The 13,641-nt window shown below is 44.2% G+C and overlaps 1 protein-coding gene across 1 annotated transcript; it reads left to right on the top strand.

Moving 5' to 3' along the window:
* The first annotated feature begins 1,806 nt into the window (after positions 1–1,806).
* BBS10 (Bardet-Biedl syndrome 10) lies at positions 1,807–5,763 on the top strand. The gene is made up of 2 exons (XM_038558498.1): positions 1,807–2,034; positions 2,569–5,763. Exons 1-2 carry the CDS (start codon positions 1,850–1,852, stop codon positions 4,526–4,528), a joined length of 2,145 nt encoding a protein of 714 aa, XP_038414426.1. The 5' UTR covers positions 1,807–1,849; the 3' UTR covers positions 4,529–5,763.
* Positions 5,764–13,641: the final 7,878 nt, after the last annotated feature.

Genomic DNA, 13,641 nt, shown 5'->3' with positions numbered 1-13,641 from the left:
AAGTAGACTTGTCAGATTATTCTGAGTATTGTAAACAGTGCCTTTTTGATGGAATTCACACTGTTTTGGGTGTCCACTTGTGCCATATACACATAAAATTCTGTAGAAGGCAGTTTTAACTTTTTGAAGAATATCTTAGAATATTTAAGAAAACAAATGTAAAGAATTTCGTTTTTTCCAGTGTCTAGCATTTGTAATGGGTAATGAATATATTTTTGGGTTTTTTTTGGTTGATATACAGTGATGATGGCAATATTGATGAGCCATACATGATGCTGTAGATTATTTTGAATTATGTTAAATGTACAGAAATAAAATACTAATACTAGCATTTATACCAAATTTTCCAATTTGAACAAGGAGTAACACCACACAAATCACTAAGTTTACATTTCAACTTCTGCGTCATTTGACTATATTGATAAATTCTTTAAAATGTATAACCTGCCACTATTATGTAATTTGGTTTCACTTTGTTTACTGTGTGTGAATTTAGTATATTTAAGTTACTTTTTGTTACGTTTTAACATACTGTTTGTTTTGTTACAGTTTTTAATTGAAGATGGACTGTTAAAATTGTCTAGGACCAGTGTCTCCTTAATATGATTAACATATTTAGAAGATCCACAAGAAACCCGTGACAAAATGAATGTGAATATACTTTCTAAAATGTTCAGAAAATTTTATCGTTTTGCATTTATCATGTAAAATTATTTTAGTATTACAACACTGAAATTTATTTTAAAAATGCCATGAAACATTGGGAACTGATGAGCCACAGAACTTAAGCCGAAAACTTTTTTCACTTTTTAGCATGCTTCAATATACATCTGAGTTAAATGTCCTGCTTAACGGCCGTTTATAAATTCAAACACTCTACCGCTGGTCAGGTTTGTGTCCTAGAAGTGCGTTCCCCGCAGTGTGAGTACGACCCGGTCACGCCCCTTCCCGGAGGCGCGCGGGGCACGGCGAGTCCCAGGCGACGGTTTTGTGACGCTCCACGTTTCTAGTCTGTTATTCCTCACCTATTATGAATGTTTGCAGACGCAAAAGAATTGAATTTTTGTAATCTGTAAGATAATGCTAACTTCTACAGGTAGGCATTCTGAATAAAATTCTTAAAAAGAGCGACCTGCGATCTAATGACTTTGAATCTGGCATGTGGCGGCTGCGTCCTGGTCTCTGTTTCCGTGGGAGCCGCGCCGGCCGGGGACGGGGACGGGGACCGGGACGGGGACCGGGACGGGCTCGCACAGCCCCTGACGCGCGGCGTGCCCGGCGTCCTCGGGGGGCGCTCCCGGGGCTCCATCCGCCGCCGCCTGCCCTGCGCGGACGCGAAGACGAGCAACCTGTAGCTGCTCAGCCCCAGTGGACCCTCCTCGAGGGACGTGGCGTCGCCAAGGCGGGCGCAGGCTCCCGGGTGCCGTCCCCGCCGCTGCTCCAGCACCGCACCGTCTGAGGAGCACGACGGGGGACGTCCGCCGCGGGGCCCAGCGCACCCCGCGCGCCACGCCACACGCGCCCTGCAGACGCGCCCTGCCGCACCGCGCGCGGCCGCCCTGGTCTACGTGCACGTGACGTCACCACGCCCCACGCGCCCTGCCGCCCCGCGCGCGGCCGCCCTGGTCTACGTGTACGTGACGTCACCGCGCGGATGTCGCGCGGGGGGCCGCGCAAGCCAGGGCTGCGGCCTCCGGGCCCGTGCCGTCCGCGGGAGGAAGGACGTCTCAGCCCCGGGAACAGCTTCCCGGAAGCCCTGACCTCCCAGCTTCCGCCGCCCGCCCCGCCCCTTCCGCCGCCCGGCCCGCCTCCTTCCGGGGGGTGCCTCCTGCCGCCGGCCCTGCGCGCGATGGCCGCCACGGGCTCTGTGGAGGCGGCGCTGCAGGTGGCGGAGGCCTTGGAGACCATCGTGAGCCGCTGCTTGGGGCCCGAGGGGCGGCAGGTTCTGTGTACGAAGCCCACCGGCGAGGTGCTGCTGAGCCGGGACGGAGGCCGCCTCCTGGGGGCGCTACACCTAGAGCACCCCGCAGCCAGGTACCCTCCTGCCGCAGCGCGCAGCCGCGGCCGTCCTCGCGCGAGACTCCAGCGCGCTTCCAATGGGACTTTCTTCTGGGCATCACGTCTTTTTTTTTTTTTTTTTTTTTTTAATAGAAGGGGATAGGTGGTCACTTTTCCTTTTTTTTTTTTTTTTTAATTTTATTTATTCATGAGGCACAGAGAGAAGCAGAGATACAGGCAGAGGGAGCAGCAGGCTCCCTGCAGGGAGCCCGACGCGGGACTCGATCCCAGGACCCCGGGGTCACGCCCTGGTCCGAAGGCGGTGCTAACCCGCGGGGCCAAGGGGAGCCCTTGAGCATCAGATCTCATCAAACACCCAACAACGCTCATTTTCCCCTCCTCGCTCCACCCAACCCCAGAATCTCGAAATAGAACAAAGTAACTTGAAAAACAGGAAAACTAAAGGCACCATTTACGACTTTAGTTGTGAAACCTTGGTTTCCACTCGACTGGTGCGTGAGAAAGCCGCCCTCTGAAAATCTGAGTTGCTTTATTTCTTTTTCTGTCCAGGTTGGTGGTGGCCTATGTTTCCAGTCATCTAAGAAAAACAGGAGATGGTGCTAAGACGTTCGTTGTCTTCCTTTGTCATTTACTTCGAGGACTTCACGCAATGACGGACGGAGAACAGGATTCTTTGGCCTCCAAACACATGCAGACCCATAGAAGACATTGGAAAAATTGTTGTCGGTGGAAATTGATTTCGCAGTTTCTTCTAACGTTTCAGACACACCGATTAGATTATATTGTGGACCATTACCTAAGCAGGCACTTTGGGTCCATCTTTTCTTCCTCCACTAAAGAGAGAACGTTGTGTAGGAGCTCTCTAGAGTCGCTCTTAGCAGCGTACTTTGGTGGGAGAGTGGGGAGAAATAATCGTGACTTTATGTCACGGTTGACGTGCGACTACTTTTTCAAATGTATGGCCCGTGAACGTGGGTCCGAAGAAGTGTTGGACCTGGTGGATGACTATTTTGTAGAGCTGAGTGTTGGTGTCACCGGCCTCCCCGTCTCGGATTCCAGGATCACTCCCGGGCTTGTGCTTCCTAGAGACTTTTCCGTATACCGTCCAGCAGATGGTGACATAAGAATAGTGATAGTAACAGAGACCGTTCAGCCTCTCTTTTCGACTTCTGGATCAGAGTTTATTTTGCGTTCGGAAGCACAGTTTCAGACATCTCGGTTTTGGATTATGGAAAGGACGAAAGCAATAATGAAACATTTACAGAGTCAGAATGTAAAATTGCTCCTGTCTAGTGTGAAGCAACCGGACTCAGTTATTTATTACTCGGGACTGGCCGGCATATCGGTGGTGGAGTGTTTATCCCCTGAAGAAGTCTCTCTCATCCGGAGGATCACTGGTCTCTCTCCCTTGGCACTGCCACATGCCTCTTCACAGGATGAAATCTGTAACACTGTTTTGGTGAAATTCTGTAAGCCTCTTACCTTTAGATCCAAAAGGTATGTTCACCTTGGTGTGATTAGCACCTCTTCGTTTATACCACACTGTGTAGTACTTTGTGGACCAGTGCAGGGTCTCGTGGAACAGCACAGAGATGCCTTACATGGAGCATTTAAGATGCTTCGACAGTTACTTAAAGACCTTGATCTAAATTACCTGATACAGACCAGTGATCAAAATCATACATCAAGTCCTCTTGTTTATAATGAAAGTGATCCATTGCCAGAAGTTGTTAATGGCTCAATACAGAGGCCACGTCAGGACACAGTGTTAAGAAACAAAAGTAAACCAGCAAAAACTCAAACATATTCAGATTTGGTAGTTCCAAGTGTAGAATTAGAAACGTGTATTATTCCATGTTCAGCACCAAAAGTGACACCAACAGGTACCTACCAAACGGATGAAACACTGAGGTGTTTCTCTCCAACCAAAACCAGGATAAATGGTGACAATGAGCCATTTATTGAGAGCAATTCTGCTAATTCAACAGAAAACACTAGAAGAGAAATTTCTTACGAAAATTTACAAATCACAAAAATTCCTGGGAAGGGAAACCTGTTGCCAGTGAGAGAGAAGACCCTGGAGATCTGTGCTGCCCAGGGTCACTGCTTCTCCACTATACCAGCAGGTTGTGTTTTGCCAGTGGGTGGTAATTTTGAGATCTTGTTACACTACTATCTTCTCCACTATGCCAAAAAATGTCAGCAGTCAGAAGAAACCATGGTTAGCATGATAATAGCTAATGCTCTTTTAGGCGTTCCTAAAATCCTGTATAAGTCTAAGAAGGGAAATTGCAGCTTTCCACAAATATATGTAAGAACTCTCCATGCACTGCAAACCCATCAACCCATGGTAAGCAGCCAGACAGGTTTGGAATCAGTAGCTGGTAAATACCAATTACTAACTTCAGTTCTTCAGTGTTTAACAAAAATTTTAACCATTGATTTGGTCATCAATATTAAGAGACAGCCTCAGGAAATTTATGATCAAGATTCAGAAGAAGAAGTATAAAATTGGAGGCTTTTTATTAACCAAACTTTTAATCCAACTCAAGCCATAAAGTGAAGAAGGATGTGACCACTGATTCGCAAATCCATTCGGTCTAGTTAGGAAAACATCAAAACTTGGAAAGTCTTGGGAAGAAGTACACTGAGAGGCTAGCAGGCATTCAGACACAAATACTGGACGTTACGGACCGGTTCTGAGGAAGAAGCCCTTCCACACGGGGGAAGCCAGGATCTGAGCAAGTGTGAGCCTTGCCCTTACAGGTTCCGGTCTCAGCTCAGTGTCAGTTCATGTATACACAGGAGGGTGTTCCGTTACAGCTCTGTTTTACTTTTCTGTATCTTTTGTCACTTCTCTTCATTTGTCTGCGCCTTTTTGTATTTAGTTCATAGAATCATTTAATCTGAGATTTGGATGGGGCCTTCAGATATCATCCTATTTTAATAACGATATATAGTTTTCCCTTCATTTAAAGTAATAATTTCTAAAGCAAAGAATAAGTCTTGATTTTTTTCTCAAGCATATAAATCAAATTAACTTTTACTTTTATATGTCCCCTATTTGTTTCTGTTTTATGTAGAAAAGCCTAGATGTATTTTTTTCACAATCTGTGCACCACTGAATATGTAATGAGAAATACGACTTTGTGCACTGTAAACTTATTTTCATTTCTGTAGTTAAAAGTTAGTTTCAGGGCAGCCCGGGTGGCTCAGTGGTTTGGTGCCACCTTCAGCCAAGGGTGTGATCCTGGAGACCCGGGATCAAGTCCCACGTCGGGCTCTCTGCATGGATCCTGCTTCTCCCTCTGCCTGTGTCTCTGCCTCTCTCTCTCTGTGTCTCTCATGAATAAATAAATAAAATCTTTAAAAAAGAAAAAGTTAGTTTCAGAAAGGTTATGAGGTGCATACTATTATTTTCTCCTGTCCCTTAATTGCTTGTAAAAATAATTCATGTGGTTGGTGACTGTTCTTGTATTTGGTGCATAGCCAAACAGTAGTAATAAAAAGTTTGAAAATTATTTATTTCTAATGTGAATTTTCACTATTCACATTTTATTTTAAAGGTTTATAAATGCAAGTAATATTGTGCATCTAGCTGTAGAGAAGGACAGTGTCCTCTACTTTTAGCAGTTCTCTGTAACACCCCAATCACTGCTACATTTATACCAAGTATTCAGAAGTGTATGAAGCTGCTGCTTTTAATCCGTTCTCTTAAATACATATTTCCATTTACAAATTCAATGATTTTTTTTAGATTTATTTATTTATTTGAGAGAGCAGGGGAAAAGGGCAGAGGGTGAGGGAGAGAACGTCTGAAGCTGGCTCAATGCAGAGCTGGATCCCACGAATCTGAGATCCCAACCTGAGCTGAAGCTAAGAGTTGAGGCTTAACTTGCACCACTCAGGAACCCCACAAACTCAACAAGTTCTCAGTGAATGCTTACTATGTGCCAGTGCTGACTACATGTGGTCAACAAACAGGTATGGTTCTTGCCTTCTTGCCCCTTTCCTGAAAAGTTAATGGATGTGACACTACTTGGATTGAGATTACATTTAGGAAACCAGATTTTAGAATTCAAGTTACAGTAAAACTTGAAAAAGTGGTGACTAAGTATGTATTAAGAAACTGTAACATCTGAAAGAAAGAAAGAAAGAAAGAAAGAAAGAAAGAAAGAAAGAAAGAAAGAAAGAAAGAAAGAAAGAAAGAAAGAAAGAAAGAAAAGAAAGAAAGAAAGAAAGAAAGAAAGAAAGAAAGAAAGAAAGAGAAAGAAAGAAAGAAAGAAAGAAAAAGAAAGAAAGAAAGAAAGAAACTAGGGCACCTGGGTGGCTCAGCGGTTTAGCCTGCCTTCAGCCCAGGGCGTGATCCTGGAGACCTGGGATTGAGTCCCACATTGGGCTCCCTGCATGGAGCCTGCTTCTCCCTCAGCCTGTGTCTCTGCCTCTCTCTCTGGGTCTCTGGGTCTCTCATTAATAAATAAAATCTTTAAAAAAAAAAAAAAGAAAGAAAGAAAGAAAGACATCTTGTATCATGATCTTTTACATTAACTGCAATTTCATTTTTTGTGAGGTTTATGGCATATAACATTATGCCATTTCTGTGATTATGGGGAATTAAATTAGCTCTGTTGTTTGTTTGTTTTAAGGAGGCTCTACACCCAGCATGGAAGCCAGTGTGAGGCTTGAACTCACAACCCTGACTGAGATCAAGACCTAAGCTGACATCTAGAGTCAGACACTTAACCAAGTGAGCCACCCAGGTGCCCCAATTAGCTGTTTCTTTTACTGAATTCATAGATGTATGAACCTACTGTAAAATTGCTGTATAACTTTTTTCATTCACTTTTTAAATTGCCTGTCAGATCATTTGATAGTTTTGCTTTATTTTGTTATTTTAAATACTCCTCCATCATTGAAGGCATTCAAAGACATTTTCTAGACATGCCAGACATACGCCCTTGCATATGGTAGGCATTCTATAGCTATAAATAATCAGGAGTCCGGAAGCCCCTTTGTAAGCTGGGCCTGGGTTTTGTATGTTTGGCACCTGCTCTAATACCTAGCACACTAGTAGCCAATAAGCATCTGTTGAAGAACTGTTTGTTGACTGCAGTAGTCATTTGATCATAATTATTTCTATCAAAGTTTCGTGGGAAAGGATCTGTTTGAAGGGACAAAGCGGAAAATGCAGAACAAGTCCACACGAAGCAATCTTTTTTAAATCTCTTCTAATCTATTTTTTTAAAGAAAAGGGAGAGAGATTTTATTTGTTTATTCATGAGAGACACAGAGAGAGGCAGAGACACAGGCAGAGGGAGAAGCAGGCTCCCTGTAGAGAGCCTAATGTGGGACTCGATCCTGGGTCTCCAGGATCAGGCCTTGGGCTGAAGGCAGCGCTAAACTGCTGAGCCACCCAGGCTGCCCCCTTCTAATCTCTTTAAAAAAAAAAAAAAAAAAAAAAAAAGGCCCTCAAAAGTGATAAGAGTGTTCATGGGTTATCTTTATCATTTGTGGAATAACCTTATAACAATTTGATTTTTAAAAGGACTCCAGGGGTAACTGGGTGGCTCAGTCAGTTAAGCATCTGACTTTTGATTTTGGCTCAGGTCATCATCTCAGGGTCATGAGATTAAACTCCACACTGGGCTCTGGGCTGGGCATGGAGCCTGCTTAAGAGTCTCCCTTTCCCTCTCCCTCTAGGGAGTTTACATCACCAAGTTAGAAACAAGAGCACTTTAGGAAATGTAATTACATTGTATTTAAACCCTCTTCAACAAAGGATTGGAAGTGACCTGCAACAAGAACAGACAAAATTACTGTACAATCCAAATATAAATTAAGGAATCAAGACCAAAGAGGGCGCCTGGGGGGCTCAGTGGTTGAGCATCTGCCTTTGGCTCAGGGCGTGACCCTGGGGTCCCAGGATCAAGTCCCACGTTGGGCTCCCTGCATGGGGCCTGCTTCTCCATCTGCCTGTGTCTCTGCCTATCTCTGTGTGTCTCTCATGGATAAGTAAATAAAATCTTTAAAAAAAAAAAAAGACCAAAGAAAATGTAAAAAAGATTAAAAGCCAAGATTATGTTCTTGTTTTCTGTTGTTGCATAATGAATAACCTCAAAACTTACCTGATTTGAACTATTATGTGATTCCCTCTCATGGTTGTGGGAATTGCTGGGTCTTAGCGGGACAGTTTCCATTGTATTCTGTGGGTTCAGGCCGTCAAAAAGGTCAGCTGAAGTTCAAAGAAAGGAAACATGGGCCCCACCACTCAGTGGGAAGAGTGTCAGTGTCACAGTATTAGAGGAGCATGCGGGGTGAGATCTATTGAGGCAGCTATTTTGGAAAATACAATCTACCACACTTGGAAGGGAAAAAAGGACACATATGCATCAACTTCTCAACCAAGTTTTTTATTATTGTGTTCTGAAGGTACCTGACTACCTCCACAAATACATCTCCCCAATAACTTTAATGAACCTGATTTTTTTCCATTGGGCCAGCACAAGCTAGTTTTATCCTCTAAACACTAGGCATTAGATTGTTGAATAGCTCTAACTACTCCAGCCAGGGGAGCTACTTGATCATATTACAGTGGAAGTGGAGTGGCATGGTGTCCATGCTTCAGACTAAGGGAGAGGGAAGAGGAATGTGATTTGCACCTGAACTTTTACCAGATATTACTTCCTCCCTCTCAAAAGCAATAGAATGTGTCTTTCCTGTCATCACGTCCAGCAGAGAAAACAAAACCTACAGCTTGGGACCATCTCTCTATCACGTTATGGTGACTCAGTGCAGCTTTGTAATAGACTTTGGTGTAAGTGAATACACAAATACTAAGACAGGTAGAGGCAGTAATCTGGGGGGCAGACCTGCATAGGGAAGAGGTAGCAAAGTGGTTTCTCAGTGGACGACTACCTGCTGATGATTCCAAAGGATCTCCCAGCCAACCTCTTCTCTGAAGTCCCAGCTCCCTCGCTGGACTGCCAACCCAGTCTCTACTTGGAGACTCACCCTTAACTTGTCTAGAACAGAATTGCTGTTTGCCATCCCTCAAACCCAGCTCCTCTGCTGTCCTGCCTCAGGTAATGGCCTCCACCACTCTCGACATGCGCAGGACAAAACCTAAGAGACACCTTGGCTCTGAACTTCACCTCCCACAGTCAATCTGTCAGCAAATCCTCCTGGCTCCACATATAAAATAGATTTCAAATCCACCCATTTCTCACAATTGCTATTCCAGCTCAAAACACCTCATCTCTTACCCACAGCAGTCCTCCTCTGGCCTGTGCTTCTCTCTTGTACTTCTCCAGAGTGATTTACCCCCAACTTTTTATTTAAAAAAAAATTTTTTTAAGATTTATTTATTTTAGAAAGAAAAAGGGGGTGGGGGGTGGAGGAGCAGACAAGAGGAAGAGAATCCCAAGCAGACTCCTTTCTCAGCCTAGAGCCTGACTTGGGGCTCCAACTTACAACCTTGGGATAATGACCTGAGCAGAAACCAAGAGTTGGCCACTCAACCAACTAAGCCACCCAGGCACCTCTATTTAAAATATTTGGAAAAAGTTGGAAAAAGCATACAATGAACACTACATACCCTTCATCTACATTTACCTATTACCATTTTACCCCTTGTTCATGTGCACACAGGCACACAAACACATTTTTACTGAACCATTTACTGAAAGTAAGTTGAGGACATTCTACTTTATCCCTAAATACCTCACTGAGTATTTCCCATGAATAAGGACTTCCCCTCCATGACCAAATGATTCTTTTTAAATGCAAACCATCATGTCATTCCCCTGCTCAAAACTCTGAAGTTTTCTTTCACCCTGAGGGAACCCAAGTGTATCATCATCTACGAGGCCCCTCGTGATCTGTCCACCGCTCGTCCTTTAGATGACATCTCCCACCTCTCTCCCTCTAGCTTTCTCCACCCCAGTCACACCGGCTGTACCAGTCAGGACACGTTATGCACTGAGTAACAGCTCCAATTCTCAGAGGCTTGACACCACACAGACTTTTTTCTTGTTCCCGTTTATGTCTATTAAGGGTCAGCCGGGTACCTCGCCCACATTGTTTTCTTCCTCATCTTAGATTGTGGTTGACCGAGCAGTCACTCTCTGAAGCATTGCCAGTCATCGTGCGGAGAGAGAGCGAAGAAAACTCTAGACAGTCCGTTGGCTCTGTCCATAAACGGCACATGTCCTTTCTGCTCATGACTCGCTGTCCGAAGTCACAAAGTCCTCCCCATCCACAGAAGAACCAGTTAGTGCAATCTTACCTTGTGCCTGAAAGGAGGGAGAACCAGGACATTTGGCAAACAGCGCCGGAGTCCCCAAACTGGCCTTTCTGTTCCTTGAACGCCCGGGTTCATTCCAGCCTCTGAGCTCTCTGCTGCTGTTCTTTTCCCCACTAATCTCCGTATGGCTCGCTTTCTTACTTAATTCAAATATCTCTGCCTTAATGTCACCTCCTCAGATACGCCTTTCTTGACCTTTCAATCTAAAGTACTACCATATTCCGTTCCCATCACCTCCCTCATTCACTCTTTCTACCTTGTTAAGCCTTTTTTGAAGCACAGACCTCATATTTAGTATGTGCATTTATTTATTTATTTTTGTATTGACTGCCTTCCCCACTAGACTGTAAATTCCACGAGGACTTTGACTTATTCACTTCCGTATTTCCAACAGGTAGGATAATGCCTGGCCAGGTAGGCACCTGACAAAGTTCAGTGAATGAATGAAAAGGACCATACTGTTTAAAATGGTCCATACCATCTAAAAGACTGCCTAAGGCTTCCTTCTCCTGAGCCATGACCGGACAGATCCAACTAACACTTGCCCATGACTCCATCTTTGTTTGCTTTCATTGCTACCTCATTCTGACGGACACAGTGTTTTCTTAAAATATGAAATCACTGCAGAGCCCTACTGGCCTGGAAACCATCCTGTTTCCTCCCAGCAACTTAGCATGTTTCTATTCTGAACAATCATTTGTTCGTTTTAAAGACTGGTCCTCAGTAGGAAATTGCATTTCCAAGTCAGTGTCAAAGCCTCTCAAAAGCCCCAGTAGAGTAGCCCCTTGCCTTGGTGACCTAGTGTGTTATGGTTGAATTGCATTTATGTGAACAGTATGGTAGGTTAACAGTACAGTGGAATATGTATAATCCTCCCAGTCTCTGCCTTCACTACTCCTTTGGGTATTTGCATTTAGCATCACGTTTAAAGAGGGGCATTCTTGTCTCTCCATCACCAGTGCCGGAGCTTATTACAAATAGGTATCTCGGTGAAAACCTCCCAGATCATTGCAGTGGAGGTTGCTATGCCCAGATTCAATACACCTAGTTATGACTGGGGAATTCTAAGCATGATGACCTCCACTGTCTGTGCCCCACTACAGAGAAATCCCTGCTGCAAAAACAGAAATGTCCATTCTCTTTAAATAGTGAGTCCCCTGGTATATTTTATATTAATACGTATTCCAGGGGTGCCTGTGTGGCTCAGTCGGTTAAGCGTCTGACTCTTGATTTCAGCTCAGGTCATGATCTCAGGGTCGTGAGATTGAGCCCCACACTCCATGCTCAGCGGGGAGTCTGCTGCCCTGCTCCCCAACCCCAGGTGTGCATGCTTTCTCTCTCTAAAACTAAATAAATAAATATTTCAAAAAATATATTAATACATGTTTTAAAAGTACATTTATGCAAAACTTCTAGAGACTCCACTTGCATCACAATTTACCCATCATTTTGTACTTTATAAACTCCCATACTGAATTCCTCTCTATGTCTTAAAATTTACATTACCTTATAATATAATAAGCTTCATAATTAGTGTTTCTTATATAATCCTCCAGCTAGTAATTTCGACATTTCTACGTGGACAAATGATACCTTGGGCATTAAATTGAGAAGAAAATATCTAATATGCTCCTTGAGGAGATTTTGTTGGTCGTTGAGGAAAAAGAAGTCCATGTATACAGTTCTATTATTTGCCACACTTTAACCCTTTTGAGAAGTAAAAAATGGAGATCTTTTATATATGTATAAGAAGAAACAAATGAACTACACAGCAAAAACACCATAGGGACATTTTACGGGTTGTGTTTGTGAACTACACTCTGAGGCACAGTACGGTAGAAGGAACAGAAGCTTTCAAGTCAGGCAGACCAGAATTGCCGTCCTGGCTCCATCCGGTACTGGCTGTGTGGCTGGACGAGTTGCTGATCGCCTCTTCTCTTAATTCCCTTATCTGTGAAGCGGTAATCACAGTACCTGCCTCAGCCAGCTGTGGTAAAGATTAAAAAAGATCTCGAGATCTTGAAATTAATAAAGATCCATGAGAAGTGCCTTGCCCAGTGCCCGCTACGCTGTTAAGTAGGAGCGTCCTAAGAATGCAAGCTTTATTTCTCCTTTTGGTTGCCTATGACTTTTTAACTTTTGCCTTCTTCCTGCAGTCTCTCAGCTACAGTAGCTGATCTGTGCCCTGAGCGTGGCAGCGTGGGAAAAAGCAGAGGCCTTTGGAACCCATTGCCAGCATGGACTGTAAGTATCACAGACATAGCGGAAATGTGTTGTGGCATATTATAGCTCCTCCTACATTTCCCTTGTCATCCATTCTTCTTACAGTAAGACCTTGACACTCTTCCCATGGAGGGTGGAGTGGAAGTCCCCTCCTCTTAAAAAGTTAAGTTAAGTTAAAAAGGTGGGTGAAGGGCATCTGGGTGGCTCAGTGGTGGAGCGTCTGCCTTTGGCTCAGGTCCTGGGATCCAGTCCCCCATTGGGCTCCCTGCGGAAAGCCTGCTTCTCCCTCTGCAGGGGGAGTCTCTGCCCCTCTCTCTCTCTGTGTCTCTCATGAATAAATAAATAGATAAATATATATATATTTTAAAAGGTGGATGAGCCCTTGTGACTACCCTGCCCAACAGACTATAATGAAGTGACACTGAGTGACTTTTTCGATTATAAAAGGCCACCTCCTGGTTCTCTTGGAACCCAACCACCATGCTGTTAGGAAGCTCAATTGGCTTGAGGAGAGGCCCAGATGGAGAAGAGCCAAGGCCCTAATCCGCAGCCCTGATGAAGTTTCCAGCCAACAGCTGATCAACTTTCCAATCATTTGAGTGAGGTTTTGAAGGAGATCCTCCCGCACCTACAATTCAGCGGTTTTCTTCATATGAGCTGTGCCAATTCCCGGTTGAAGTGATAACATTCAATAACATAGCATAGGGACGCCTGCGGGGCTCAGTGGTTGAGCTTCTGCCCTCGGCTCAGGGCGTGATCCCGGGATCCGGGATCGAGTCCCTCATTTGTCTCTCTGCAGGGAGCCTGCTTTTCCCTCTGCCTCTCTCTGTCTCTCATGAATAAATAAAATCTTTTAAAAAATCAAATAAATAAATAAATAAATAACATAGGAAGAAAACTTTCATGTTATAGTCTAAGAATTTGATCTTATGACCAAGTCAACAAGTGCATTATTCAAGTAGAAAGCACTGATAGAGCTGTTCATGTCATCAAAACATTGATGTTCTTCTGAATTGGTTTACGAAATAGCCACTCAAGGGCTACTACCCTCCCCCTTCAAAATCCCATCCTACCACCCTGGTCTCCCGGTCTCCCCC

The sequence above is a fragment of the Canis lupus genome, chromosome 15 (genome assembly GCF_011100685.1).
Source record: "Canis lupus familiaris isolate Mischka breed German Shepherd chromosome 15, alternate assembly UU_Cfam_GSD_1.0, whole genome shotgun sequence".
In the NCBI taxonomy this organism is placed as follows: domain Eukaryota; kingdom Metazoa; phylum Chordata; class Mammalia; order Carnivora; family Canidae; genus Canis; species Canis lupus.
This window is presented reverse-complemented; position numbering and strand designations above follow the sequence as displayed.